This window comes from Oncorhynchus mykiss, chromosome 17, assembly GCF_013265735.2.
Source record: "Oncorhynchus mykiss isolate Arlee chromosome 17, USDA_OmykA_1.1, whole genome shotgun sequence".
Lineage (NCBI taxonomy): Eukaryota > Metazoa > Chordata > Actinopteri > Salmoniformes > Salmonidae > Oncorhynchus > Oncorhynchus mykiss.
Genome location: NC_048581.1, coordinates 14956264 through 14970816, shown reverse-complemented (window position 1 = coordinate 14970816; position 14553 = coordinate 14956264). Strand labels below are relative to the sequence as shown.

The following is a 14553-nucleotide window of genomic DNA, read 5'->3' as shown; positions in this document are numbered from 1 at the left end:
CCAAAGATTGGAAAGCAGCTGCGGTCATCCCCTCTTCAAAGGGGGGGACACTCTTGACCCAAACTGCTACAGACCTATATCTATCCTACCATGCCTTTCTAAGGTCTTCGAAAGCCAAGTCAACAAACAGATTACCGACCATTTCGAATCTCACCATACCTTCTCTGCTATGCAATCTGGTTTCAGGGCTGGTCATGGGTTCACCTCAGCCACGCTCAAGGTCCTAAACGATATCTTAACCGCCATCGATAAGAAACATTACTGTGCAGCCGTATTCATTGATCTGGCCAAGGCTTTCGACTCTGTCAATCACCACATCCTCATCGGCAGACTCGACAGCCTTGGTTTCTCAAATGATTGCCTCGCCTGGTTCACCAACTACTTCTCTGATAGAGTTCAGTGTGTCAAATTGGAGGGTCTGCTGTCCGGACCTCTGGCAGTCTCTATGGGGGTGCCACAGGGTTCAATTCTTGGACCGACTCTCTTCTCTATATACATCAATGAGGTCGTTCTTGCTGCTGGTGAGTCTCTGATCCACCTCTACGCAGACGACACCATTCTGTATACTTCTGGCCCTTCTTTGGACACTGTGTTAACAACCCTCCAGGCAAGCTTCAATGCCATACAACTCTCCTTCCGTGGCCTCCAATTGCTCTTAAATACAAGTAAAACTAAATGCATGCTCTTCAACCGATCGCTACCTGCACCTGCCCGCCTGTCCAACATCACTACTCTGGACGGCTCTGACTTAGAATACGTGGACAAAAACAAATACTTAGGTGTCTGGTTAGACTCTAAACTCTCCTTCCAGACCCATATCAAACATCTCCAATCCAAAGTTAAATCTAGAATTGGCTTCATATTTCGCAACGAAGCATCCTTCACTCATGCTGCCAAACATACCCTTGTAAATCTGACCATCCTACCAATCCTCGACTTTGGCAATGTCATTTACAAAATAGCCTCCAATACCCTACTCAACAAATTGGATGCAGTCTATCACAGTGCAATCCGTTTTGTCACCAAAGCCCCATATACTACCCACCATTGTGACCTGTACGCTCTCGTTGGCTGGCCCTCGCTTCATACTCGTTGCCAAACCCACTGGCTCCATGTCACCTACAAGACCCTGCTAGGTAAAGTCCCCCCTTATCTCAGCTCACTGGTCACCATAGCATCTCCCACTTGTAGCACACGCTCCAGCAGGTATATCTCTCTAGTCACCCCCAAAACCAATTCTTTCTTTGGCCGCCTCTCCTTCCAGTTCTCTGCTGCCAATGACTGGAACGAACTAAAAAATCTCTGAAACTAGAAACACTTATCTCCCTCACTAGCGTTAAGCACCAACTGTCAGAGCAGCTCACAGATTACTGCACCTGTACATAGCCCAACTATAATTTAGCCCAAACAACTACCTCTTTCCCTACTGTATTTCATTTATTTATTTATTTTGCTCCTTTGCACCCCATTATTTTTATTTCTACTTTGCACATTCTTCCATTGCAAATCTACCATTCCAGTGTTTTACTTGCTATATGTATTTACTTTGCCACCATGGCTTTTTTAAAATCTTTACCTCCCTCATCTCAACTCATTTGCTCACATCGTATATAGACTTGTTTATACTGTATTATGTAGACTTGTTTTACTCCATGTGTAACTCTGTGTCGTTGTATGTGTCGAACTGCTTTGCTTTATCTTGGCCAGGTCGCAATTGTAAATGAGAACTTGTTCTCAACTTGCCTACCTGGTTAAATAAAGGTGAAATAAAAATAAATAAATAAATTGACCATCCTATTAACACAGAGGTGTATGTGGTTTTATACATATTGTTTCAGGTCTGCAGGTGAAGGTGACTCCTGCTGCAGAGGGACAGAAGACACTGACCTGTATCACCACCTGTACTCTGACTGACAACCCCACCTACATCTGGTACAAGAACGGACAACATCTAGATGAGAGAACCTCCCCCCAGTACAAAGACCCAGTCTCCGATGACTATGGAGACAGTTACTCCTGTGCTGTAAAAGGCCATGAGAATCTCCACTCTCCTGCAGTGTGTGAGTATGAATGAAACTAGTATTTTATGTGGTATCATTTGGAACAAATAAGAATGGTTTTACTTTCTCTGTCAATATTCTTAACTAGATATATTGGAATGATAAACAGTTTTATAGATGTCAATATATATATTGTTTATTATTCTAAATGAACCTGTCCAATACATCTATAACATTGAGTCTCATTATGGTTTCAGGAATTGATCAGTTGCATTTTGTTTCAGGTGTTGTGGGTGAGAGCTGTATGAATGTGACTTACACCCATCAGAGTATCTGTGCTTTGAAAGGGTCAACAGTGGACATATCATGCTTTTACACACATCCCAGTTGGCATAACGTCACAGAAGTGTCCTGGTTCAGCAAATGGGAGTCTGGTGTCACTACAGACCTGAGCCTGAACCCAGAGTATGCAGATCGTGTGGAATACCATCGACAAACAGAAAAGGACTCCACCCTGAGAATCACAGACCTGAGAGAAAGTGACTCAACTGAGTACAAGTTCAGATTTACAACTGATGAGGCAAGATGGGGATACAGCTTCCCTGGAACAACTCTGTCTGTCACAGGTAACACTGCATAGCACATTATAACGTTCTGAAGAGTCATGATGTTAATAATTAACTCAAACCAATTCTGAACCATATACTCTTTTTTTGTTCTCCTTTAATTCAGGTTTTCAGGTGGAGGTGACTCCTAAATGGAGATCAGAGTCGAAGACACTGTCCTGTATCACCACCTGTACTCTGAGTAACCCCAACCCCATCTACATCTGGTACAAGAACGGACAACATCGAGATGAGAGCACCTCCCCCCAGTACAAATACTCAGTCTCCAATGACTATGGAGACAGTTACTCCTGTGCTGTAAAAGGCCATGAGGACCTCCACTCTCCTGCAGTGTGTGAGTGTTCATTTAATACATTATACTGTGTGTTGGTTTCACTATGAGAACTTGAGAGCTTTGAGCATTTCTAGAAATAATAGAGAATATAATCCAGTTGACCTCTTGTTATGTCACTGTGTTTCAGGTTTTCAGGGTCAGAGCTGCAACAGAGTGACTTACACCAAGAGGAGAATCTGTGTCTTGAAGGGGTCAACAGTGGACATATCCTGTACTTATGTTAGTTATTATTCCACCACATCATCATTCTGGTTTAGAAGTGATAAGTCGACCCCTGAAGACCTAACCACAGACCCAGGGTATGCAGGTCGTGTGGAGTACCCTGGAACATACAGAGGTCCCTCCTCCCTGAGAATCACAGATCTGAGAGAGGAGGACTCAGCTGAGTATCGCTTCACTTTTAAAACAGACAACTTTGAATGGGGTCATAGTTTCCCAGGAACAACTCTGTCTGTCACAGGTAAAACTACACTGTATGATACAATAGTAAATCATAATGAATTACAGGATAAATAAATTGACCATCCTGTTAACACAGAGGTGTATGTGGTTTTATACATATTGTTTCAGGTCTGCAGGTGAAGGTGACTCCTGCTGCAGAGGGACAGAAGACACTGACCTGTATCACCACCTGTACTCTGACTGACAACCCCACCTACATCTGGTACAAGAACGGACAACGTCTAGATGAGCCCACTTCCCAACAATACTCTAGTAATACCCTAGTAGTGTTGGGTCATTCTGTGGACAGTTACTCCTGTACTGTAGAACACCATGAGGACCTCCACTCTCCTGCAGTGTGTAAGTATGAATTAAACTACTATTCAAATTAGAAAGCATCAAAAACGTTATATCAATGAGAAGAGTATTACTGATTTATCTATACATATGCATCATTACATAGAAATTACAGACAATGTCATAGATGTATGCATGTCTATAGTTAGAATGTTCAGTACCTCAGACACTTGAAGAATAGTTTAGTAGACACTCTAGTCATAAAGTATCTCCAAATGTATTATTGTTCATGTTTTGTGTAAGTGATAGTTTTAGATAGTTCTCTGACTTTAGATATGATTTATTTTTAGACATGACGTCATTTGAGGTAGTATACGACAATCCTGACCCTCTGACATATTCTCCTTTACTAGATGCTCCAAAGAACACCTCAGTGTCAGTCAGTCCCTCTGGTGAAATAGTGGAGGGCAGTTCAGTGACTCTGACCTGCAGCAGTGATGCCAACCCACCTGTGGACAAATACACCTGGTACAAGAAGAACGTATTCTCACCAAAAGCATCAGGACAGAGTTACAACATCACTAACATCAACTCTGACGACAGAGGAGAATATTACTGTGAGGCCCAGAATGGAAGAGGATCTAATAACTCTACAGCTCTGATGATCATTGTAGCAGGTAAAATACAGCTCAATACAAACCTACATGTTTCAATCTAATCTTAATCATTATGTTTTGGCTTATTACACCTTAGGTTATAACTATACATTGGGTTATAAGATCCCTTAACAAGTATTATAGTTTATTTTTAGTTAATTATATAATGCCATGTTCTCATATCATCCATATTTTATTATAGGGAAACAAACCTCAGTTCTGACTGCAGCTGTAGGAATCATAGTGGTTGTTCTGGTTGTCATCCTCTGTCTCTCTGGACTCATGTGGTTCAGGTGAGTGAAAATGCATATTATCATGTTGTTCATTATTTAAATGTAGCCCTCTGATTTATTGTTAACTTCATTTATGATGTAATGTATTTATTAATTAATGTGCAAAACAGGAAGAAGGCCTCCAAACCCACCAACACAAGAGACACAGCAGACGTTGGACAGGTGAGTCTGTTGGAACCAGAAGGAGACTGTGATGACTGTATTCTTTGTGGATCATTTCCACTCCTCATGTTGTGTGTTCTCTCTCTCCATCAGGGAGACTCTAGTCCAGTGTATGACAATGTCTCAAGCATGTCCACAGCCCCTACTGCAGCACAGGCAGCAGCCACAGACAACCAGGATGATGTTCACTACGCCAGCGTCCACTTCTCTCGTCCCATAAACCAGGAAGTTCCTCTGTACTCCACCGTCCAAGTGCCTCAACCCCAGAAAGAGGATGAGGATGTCCACTACGCTGCTGTGAAATTCAACCTCCCCAGTGCTGCCACCCAGTGAGCATATTCTGCATTAAGGTCATTCATATGCTGCTGTTTATTGTAGGTGATGTCATCAATAAGCAAAACAGTTGACCCTTTGTGACCACTATGAAGACAAACTATGAACCCAACAATGGACATCTCAGGACAGTTACTATGACATGTCTAAAATGAGGGAGTGACGTGATGATGGTTTTGAGGAACTGTTCTTCTGTTCCAAATGGCACCCTATTCCCTATTTAGTGCACTACTTTAGACAGAGCCCTATAGGGTTCCACCATTTGGGACACTGTCTTTGCTTCATTTTTGTTTCTCTCTTCAGACCCGCAGCAGCACAAGCAGCTGAAGAGGACTCCTCTGTTCTCTACAGTACAGTCAACAAACCCTGAACTAAGAAGACCCAAACACAACAAACCCAGAACCAAGAAGAGCTGAACACAACAAACCCAGAACCAAGAAGACCTGAACACAACAAACCCAGAACCAAGAAGCCCTGAACACAACAAACCCAGAACCAAGAAGACCCGAAATCAACAAACCCAGAACCAAGAAGACCTGAACACTACAAACCCAGAACGAAGAAGACCCGAACACAACAAACCCAGTACCAAGAAGACCTGAACACAACAAACCCAGAACCAAGAAGACCCGAACACAACAAATCCAGAACCAAGAAGACCTGAACACAACAAACCCAGAACCAAGAAGACCTGAACACAACAAACCCAGAACCAAGAATTCCTAAACACAACAAACGCAAAACCAAGAAGACCTGAACAGAACAAACCCAGAACCAAGAAGACCTGAACACAACAATCCCAGAACCAAGAAGACCTGAACACAACAATCCCAGAACCAAGAAGACATTTACCAAGATTAACATTTGTATTTACTGGTCTAAGGACATTGGTAACCAGTTTAAAATAAGGCACCTCTATGTTTGTGGTACGTGTGGGTTGTGGTACGTGGCCAATATACCATGGCTAAGGGCTGCATCCAAGCACTCCGAGTTGCATTGCGCATAAGAACAGCCCTTAGCGGTAGTATATTGGCCATATACCACACCTCCTCAGGCCTTATTGCTTAACTTCATAATGGTAACAAGGCACTTCAGGGGTTTGTGGTATGTGACCAACATACTGTTCCACGGCTTATTTTAAACTGGTTAACAACATAAATAGAACAGTAAACAAGCCTTTTTACGTCATACCCGTGGTATATTGTCTGATATACAGTATAGACTTCTGAAATGCTGTTTCAGCCAATCAGCATCCAGGGCCAAAACTACCCAGTTTATAACAGTATTTAATAATATATGCCATTCTATTTAAGAATGATGGAGGCCACTGTGTTCTTGGACCTTCAAAAATACAGAAATGTTTTGGTACCCTTCCCCAGATCTGTGCCTCATCACAATCCTGTCTCAGAGTTCTAGAGACAAATCCTTCGACCTTAATGATTTTTGCTCTGACATGCACTGTCAACTGTGGGACCTTATAGACAGGCGTGTGCCTTTCCAAATCATGTCCAATTGATTGAATTTACTACAGGTGGACTCCAATCAAGTTGTAGAAACATCTCTAGGATGATTAATAGAAACAGGATGCAGCTGAGTTGCATTTTGAGTCTCAAAGCAAAAGGTCTGAATACTTATCTAAATAAGATTTCTGTTTTTTAGTTTTAAAATATTTGCAAACCTTTCTAAAAACCTGTTTTTGTTTTGTCATTATGGGGATAGTGTGGTATATTTTTATTTAATCTATTTTAGAATAAGGCTGTAACGTAACAAAATGTGAAAAAAGTCAAAGGGTCTGAATACTTTCCCAATGCATTGAATATAATTATATATTTATTTATGTTATGTTTCTGAAACAATCATCAAACTTGTGAGACTTTTGCCTCAACGTCCAGGAAAGAGTTCTGATTGATGCAACGTTTCTTATTGCTTTTATCAAATCTTTTTTTTTGTAAAACTTTTGTAAACTTTTAAGAATAAAATTCATTGTCATTGTTTTACCTTGTTATAACAGTATCTTCAGTGGAGAGAAAATGGAACGCTTTCAAAATCACATCTCTTCTACAGTACATACAGTAACTACAAATAAGAGATTTGGGCAATAGTGGTTTATTAATCTTCGTCATCATCATCATCATGTCTGTACAAAATATATACAGACACTTTCAGAAGGAGCGATGTCCAGCACCTAGACACACAACCAGTTACATTAAATATTATTCATTGTCATTTCTAAAACACACAGACACAATATGACATAACATGGATGTTTGGAGTGTGGAGGGTAATTCAGTCAGAGAGGGCATTCCATTCTGGAACACTGAGAGATGGAACATTCTGGAATGTTCGATGATTGATAATAATACATCTCACAGAATAGATTACATCATTGTTCAGTGAGAATGTGATGTCATATAGAATGAGTGCTCTGGTCTACAACATGGCGTGGCTCTTGACCCCCTAACTGTTGACTCACCTTCCCAGGTACGTTCTCTCTCTTTGGGGACAGAGAGGGCCTATGAGTGGAGGGGAGAGTGGAGATCCCATGGAGAGATCCCTTTAACGCCCCTGACAGCACCACTGAATGTTTTTGGGATAGAACTAGGAGCAGGGGCAGTGGGGGTGAATATGTGTGTCCCTTCTGTTAGGCCACACCCACAGGAAGTGTCACTAAATGACGTTGTTGAACAGATGCATGGACCCTTACAAAGGGTAAGAAGCAGTTGGAGAGAAGGTTTAACAGAATAACAGAAGCAGGTCCTGTTGCGACTCTAGGGGCAGTATTTTCATTTTTGGGAAAAAAACGTTCCCGTTTTAAACGGGATATTTTGTCAGGACAAGATGCTAGAATATGCATATAATTGAGAGCTTTGGATAGAAAACACTCTAACGTTTCCAAAACTGTAAAAATATTGTCTGTGAGTATATCAGAACTGATGTTGCAGGCGAAAGCCTGAGAAATATCTCCTACAAAAAAAAATATTTTGGGAAAAAATGAACTTTGGCTATCTACCTGGGAGTCTCGTGAGTGAAAACATTTGAAGTTCATCAAAGGTAAACGATTTAATTTGATTGCTTTTCTGATTTTCGTGACAAGGTTGCCTGCTGCTAGCAAGGCATAATGCTATGCTAGTCTATCGATAAACTTACACAAATGCTTGTCTAGCTTTGGCTGTAAAGCATATTTTGAAAATCTGAGATGACAGGGTGATTAACAAAAGGCAGAGCTGTGTTCCAATACATTTCACTTGTGATTTTCATGAATAGGAATATTTTCTAGGAAGATTTATGTCCGTTGCGTTATGCTAATTAGTGTCAGGCAATGATTACACTCCCAGACCCGGGATGGGGAGTCACAAGAAGCAGTAACTGTCCAATGAAAATCTCACTTTTAAAACCTGATATTAAAGTACATATTTTACACTATATACTGTATGTATACACACATTAAAATATCCTGTTATCCATACATAGTCTAATGTAGCCTGTTATCCATACATAGTCTAATGTAGCCTGTTATCCATATATAGTCTAATGTAGCATGTTATCCATATGTAGTCTAATGTAGCCTGTTATCCATATATATTGCCTAAGGTAGCCTGTTATCCATATATAGCCTAATGTAGCATGTTATCCATATATAGTCTAATGTGGCCTGTTATCCATATATAGTCTAATGTAGCCTGTTGTCCATTCATATTCTAATGTAGCCTGATATCCATATATAGTCTAATGTAGCCTGTTTTCCATATATAATGTAATGTAGCATGTCATCCATATGTAGTCTAATGTAGCATGTTATCCATATATATAGTCTAAGGTAGCCTGTTATCCATATATATCCTAATGTGGCATGTTATCCATATATAGCCTAATGTAGCATGTTATACATATATAGTCTAATGTAGCCTGTTATCCATATATATTGCCTAAGGTAGCCTGTTATCCATATATAGCCTAATGTAGCATGTTATCCATATAAAGTCTAATGTAGTCTGTTGTCATTATATCGTCTAATGGTTACATTATGCATATATATATGTTATGTTATATATGTCATCCATATATAGTCTTATGTAACCTGTTATCCATATATAGTCTAATGTAACATGTTATCCATGTATAGTCTAATGTAGCCAGTTATCCATATATAGTCTAATGTAGCCAGTTATCCATATATAGTCTTATGTAACCTGTTATCCATATATAGTCTAATGTAACATGTTATCCATATATAGTCTAATGTAACATGTTATCCATGTTCAGTCAATTTTTTAAAAACTTTTATCCCCCAGTTTCGTGCCCTCCAATTGGCAGTTACAGTCTTGTCTCATCGCTGAAAATCCCATACAGACTCGAGAGAGGCGAAGGTTGAGAGCCACGCACTCACGAACTCCGAAACACAACCCAAACAAGCTACACTGCTTCTTAACACAACGCCCGCTTAACCTTGAAGCCTGCCACACCGATGTGTCAGAGGAAACACCGTGACACACACGGCCCGCCACAGGAGTCGCTAGAGCGCGATGGAACAAGGACATCCTTGCCGACCAAACTCTCCCCTAACCCGGAAGACGCTGGGCCAGTTACTTGCCGCCCGATGGGTCTGCCGGCTGCGACAGAGTCTGGACTCGAACCAGCTAGTAACTGTGATGCAGTGCCTTAAACCATCGCGCCACAAGGGAGGCCTGGACCAAGTTGATCCTGATGTGTTTCATGATGATTTACTTTGTATTGCTGTCAGACATTATTCCACATGTTATATTAAATAATACCATATTGTTCAGGGTCATGATATTGCTTGTTTTATTATTTAAAAAAATAGATACATGAAAGATGGTGTGTGGATCAGTGTCAGTACAGGATAAACATCATACCAGCATCATGTAGTAAATAATAAAACAAATTGACAATAAAGACATTAATGAATTATGAATACATTGATTCATGACTATTTCCAATTTGATGTAATTTCTGCCCATTGGACACATGATGGCGCCATTGAACTACGTAGAAAATGAGTGGCTCGGCTGAAGGCTCGTCAGACCCGCTACATTACTGTCAGGAGATAAACTGTCATAGAAAAAAAAACACTCATCACTCAGACACAAATACAGTAGGACACACAGACTTAGTTATGTGGATGTCAGGGTTGACTTTGAGTCCGTTGTTCTGAAGGTCAGTGAGCTGAACACATCTCTTTCACACAAGAACACAGTGGATATTCAGAGCAGGTTTCCTTGGCCTTGGCATTATGACAGCTCACTGTTGTCTGTTGTTTCTGGCTAGCTAATGTTGATAGCTAAATGACAGCTAACTATCTAGCTCACTAGCTAACTTTGGGGTCTTGCTGTAATTCAGAGGCAGCACATCATATTGTTCACAATCCAGTACATTCAGAGTAGCTGTGTGATGCACAAAAATACTTGTTTATCGCTGAATAACAACATCATTATGTAGCTAACAAGCTAGCTGAGCTCACTGATTCACTCAATTCAAACGCCAGTTCAACATAAGTCCCAATAACAGTGCGTGACTGTTTCATTCTATATATTTTTGTTACATTTTCTACCTTCTATTTTAGATATTTTCATCGGACTAGTAGGGACATATGAAGCCTGGAAGCTGCAGTAATGTTGAGATGTCAGTAGGGAGAGCTCTAGTCTAGAACACTGGTACCAAAGATACTCCCCTTTCATATGTTCTGGAACCTTCAGTACCAGCTGATGAGGAGTGATGGGAATGGGTCACATTTTGCCTCTTGTAAAACATGTAGGCCCACTCCTCATACAAAGAAATGCAACTACAGTATTCTGACTTTAGACCATTTTCTATTTAGATACAGTAACATCCCTTATGTGACATACTGTTCCTGCATGTAAATGCCCTGACTAGGCTACTTTAAAATGTGTCAACCACAGAACTCACACTCTACTAACACTTACAGTAGACTACTTCTTGTTTCCACACAGTGACAGTAAGTTGACTAACTGTTCAAGACCTCTCCTCTTCACTTCACTCTGTAAGTACACTTGACGATATCTTGAAATATAGTTTTAGTTTTGATGTTTTTAGCCAAACATCACATGACTTCCTGTATCTTTGTACTTGTTGGTTTATATTGAACTTTGTTTTGGTTGTTACATCAGGGCCTGTATTCATAAAGTGTCTCAGATGGTCCATATAATTATGATCTAAAAGGCTAAACTGATCCCAGATCAGCTCTCCTACTCTGATACACTTTGTGAATACAGACCCTGGACTGCGGTTTCATGTGTTTAGTTAAGTTCAGTTTATTCAATTTCTTGATGTTTTAAGCATGATTAGTAGAGTTTGCCAGTATTACCAAGATGCATTTCTGCCGAAAGGGGGACGGATCTCAATTCTATAGGGTCGTGTTCACTGTCATAGTATAACAGGGTGAGGAAAACGTGTGTGAGAGTAAGAGTGATTGAGTGGATGCTTCGTAAGAGCTTTAGGAGTAGTATTAACATGAGACACAGTGATGGTGGGTTGTGTTTAGGAGTAGTATTAACATGAGACATAGTGATGGTGGGTTGTGTTTAGGAGTAGTATTAACATGAGACCACCTGGAAAAATGGCTACCTCAGTATTTTACGCGAGATTTTCTGCGGGAGACACCATGTGACCACTATATATGGTCCCTTACGGCCATTCTTCAATGGAAATGCCTAAAAATACTCCCCAAAGCTATTGACACCTTGGGGAATACGTGAAAAACGTAAGCTCATTCGTAGCTCATTCACAGCCATATAAGGAGTCATTGGCATGAGGCGGTTTCAAAAAATGTGGCACTTCCTGGTTGGATTTTTTTCTGGGTTTCGCCTGTAACATCAGTTCTGTGGCACTCACAGACAATATCTTTGCAGTTTTGGAAACGTCAGAGTGTTTTCTTTCTAAAGCTGTAAATTATATGCATAGTCGAGCATCTTTTCGTGACAAAATATCTTGTTTAAAACGGGAACGTTTTTCATCCAAACATTTTAATAGCGCCCCCTAATGCATAACTGGTTTTAATGTTATAAATAGTTTAGTCAACACATTGTTTAAATGGTTCTGTATGTAGTATAAAAGACCACAGTGAAAATTGACACATTTTTTAAAATAAAATAAATATATGCCCAGACTTGTCTTTTACACAACTTCTGTTCTATTACAGTAACAGCCCTTTTCTGGCATGTTGGTCTGGTTGTCGTGGATGTTAATGTCTTTACTAAACAGGAAGGACAGTTCTGCATCCACAACTTGTGTTCTGACTGCTTTTATAAGGTTTCAACACTTGTTTTCACTCACTACCAGACCGTTGACTCACTGTACAAGACCTCTCCTCTTCACTTCACTCTGGAACTACTCTTGACAATATCTTGAAATATAGTTTTTGGTTATTTGTTTTTAGTCATAAGTCAAATACTTGAGGGTAATGTATCATGTGTGTGTGTGTGTGTGTGTGTGTGTGTGTGTGTGTGTGTGTGTGTGTGTGAGAGAGGGAGAGAAAGAGAGTAAGAGAGAGTGAGAGAGAGAGTGAAAGTCACTGGCTGTTTAGCCTCACAGCTTGAGGATAGGTGCTGTCATTGAACCTGGTGGTCAGTCTTTAGGCGGCTGTACAGCTTGGTGATGGCAGCTATCATTCAACCTGGTGGTCAGTCTTTAGGCTGCTGTACAGCTTGGTGATAGCAGCTATCATTCAACCTGGTGGTCAGTCTTTAGGCTGCTGTACAGCTTGACGGACCGTAAAGGATGGAACATTTATCCTCCTATATTTGGAGTTCTGAGAATAAAACAGCTTCAGAAAAATCAATGCAGAAATATGTGTTTACAGTTCTACAGATCTGTTCAATAAGTGATTGTTGTTGTTGTTGTTTACAATGATGATGATGACTACTGTATATATTAGGAATTTATTTTTTGCATCATGTCAGTTTAAGTAGACAGACGTAGACAGACATGCAACACATCACACACATTACATACATACATAGTGCAGTAGACTTACAGACAGACAGTATTCACATAGACAACCATTTAGCACAATACAACACAACACAATATGAGCCTGGTTCATTTTCAGTAATGAGACCCTGTACCCCATTTACAGTTTCTACTTCAATGTATCAGGTGGAGTTATTCACCAGCTATAGAGTGAGTTGTTGTTTATGTTTCTAAGACTGCAGGGTGGGAGATGTAACAATGGCCTTGAGAACAGCAGGAAGTGTGTTGGTGGTCTTTCTCTGGTCTGTGACAGGTATGGTCTCATTCATAACTTATATGTTTGTCAATCTACAGACATGTGTATTACATTTGCTTGTGTTCTGTTAGGCATCTCCACTTCACTTTAAATAGTTATGTTTTACACCTCACTGAGTGATGATTATCTGTGGTTTCCAATATGGCAACAAAGTGTGAACAAACCCTACCTTCAGTGTGAGCCAGAATACCTTGTCCTAATTCTGATACCATTGTGATGTCTAACTGTGTTTCAGTGGTACTGGGTCAGAATGGCTGGAGTGTTACATACACCACTCAGAGTATCTGTACCTTGAAGGGGTCATCAGTGGATCTGTTCTGCTCTTACACATATCCCAGAGGTACAGTCACAACAACACTCTGGTTCACTAAAATGGAGGCTGGTGTAGAACCTGAAGATCTAGGTCAGGACCCAGAGTATGCAGGTCGTCTGGAGTATCATGGAGATAAGAAGAAAGACTGTACCCTGAAAATCACAGACCTGAGAGAGAGTGACTCAGCTACGTACAAGTTCAGATTCATAACAGATCAGACCAGAGGGAAATATTCTGGAAGTCCTGGAGTCACTCTGTCTGTAACAGGTACAGTAACATGCTTTATACTGCTAGTCTGTTCAATTAATATCTACTGTCCATTTAGGTCTAGAAATTGGATTTGTATATATGAAACAGATTTGAGAATTAAATTAGTTTGAGAATGTCTTGCATCATGTGATTAAACAAGACAATAAGTTATTCAGGGTTTAATGCTGTGATCTATTCCAGCTCTGCAGGTGAAGATAACTTCTAAAACTTGGCAAAATAGGGTGACACTGACCTGTAGCACCACCTGTACTCTGACTGACAACCCCACCTACATCTGGTACAAGAACGGACACAAAGTAAAGGAGGACACTTCCAGCCTGTACCCAGACTCCTTTAGTGATGCAGACAGTTACTCCTGTGCTGTAAAAGGCCACGAGGATCTCCACTCTCCTGCAGTGTGTGAGTATGGATTTAACTCAGTTTTTAGTATAACTTTTCAAGTACAACTTTCTGTCTGCTAAACAGTCCTCACAGTTATCTAACCAAACTGCAACACAATACCAGATGGCATAACTATTCTGGATTACTGCAGTTCATGATTCTACTGTGTAAATGTATAAGTAAT

The 14553-nt window shown here is 40.4% G+C and overlaps 2 protein-coding genes across 3 annotated transcripts in view; both read left to right on the top strand.

The window, feature by feature from the left end:
* The window catches only part of LOC110494998 (hemicentin-2-like), a 187632-nt gene that overhangs the window by 125342 nt on the left and 47737 nt on the right, over nt 1-14553 (top strand). Inside the window, exons 1-4 of one of the 2 annotated variants that reach the window (XM_036949064.1) lie at nt 10859-11161; nt 13325-13402; nt 13641-13985; nt 14169-14387. In XM_036949064.1, coding sequence (XP_036804959.1) covers nt 13348-13402; nt 13641-13985; nt 14169-14387 — 619 coding nt within the window. In that variant the 5' untranslated portion in view covers nt 10859-11161; nt 13325-13347. Of the gene's footprint in view, nt 1-10858; nt 11162-13324; nt 13403-13640; nt 13986-14168; nt 14388-14553 lie in introns of those variants that run through there. The other variant, XM_036949060.1, reaches the window with a different exon arrangement.
* On the top strand, nt 1763-7085 carry LOC118940322 (B-cell receptor CD22-like). Its single transcript, XM_036949068.1, has 10 exons — nt 1763-2060; nt 2285-2626; nt 2733-2960; nt 3088-3420; nt 3531-3761; nt 4112-4375; nt 4557-4647; nt 4758-4809; nt 4903-5138; nt 5446-7085. The coding sequence occupies exons 2-10, from the start codon at nt 2305-2307 to the stop codon at nt 5510-5512; spliced, it is 1824 nt and encodes a 607-aa protein (XP_036804963.1). The 5' UTR covers nt 1763-2060; nt 2285-2304; the 3' UTR covers nt 5513-7085.

What these genes read in the sequence shown, in the direction of transcription:
- LOC118940322 (XM_036949068.1), top strand. Translation starts at nt 2,305, where the DNA reads ATGAATGTGACTTACACCCATCAGAGTATCTGTGCTTTGAAAGGGTCA. An exon ending in AACAACTCTGTCTGTCACAG is followed by an intron (nt 2,627 to 2,732) that starts GTAACACTGCAT and finishes CCTTTAATTCAG; the next exon opens with GTTTTCAGGTGGAGGTGACT. An exon ending in CTCCCCAGTGCTGCCACCCA is followed by an intron (nt 5,139 to 5,445) that starts GTGAGCATATTC and finishes TTCTCTCTTCAG; the next exon opens with ACCCGCAGCAGCACAAGCAG.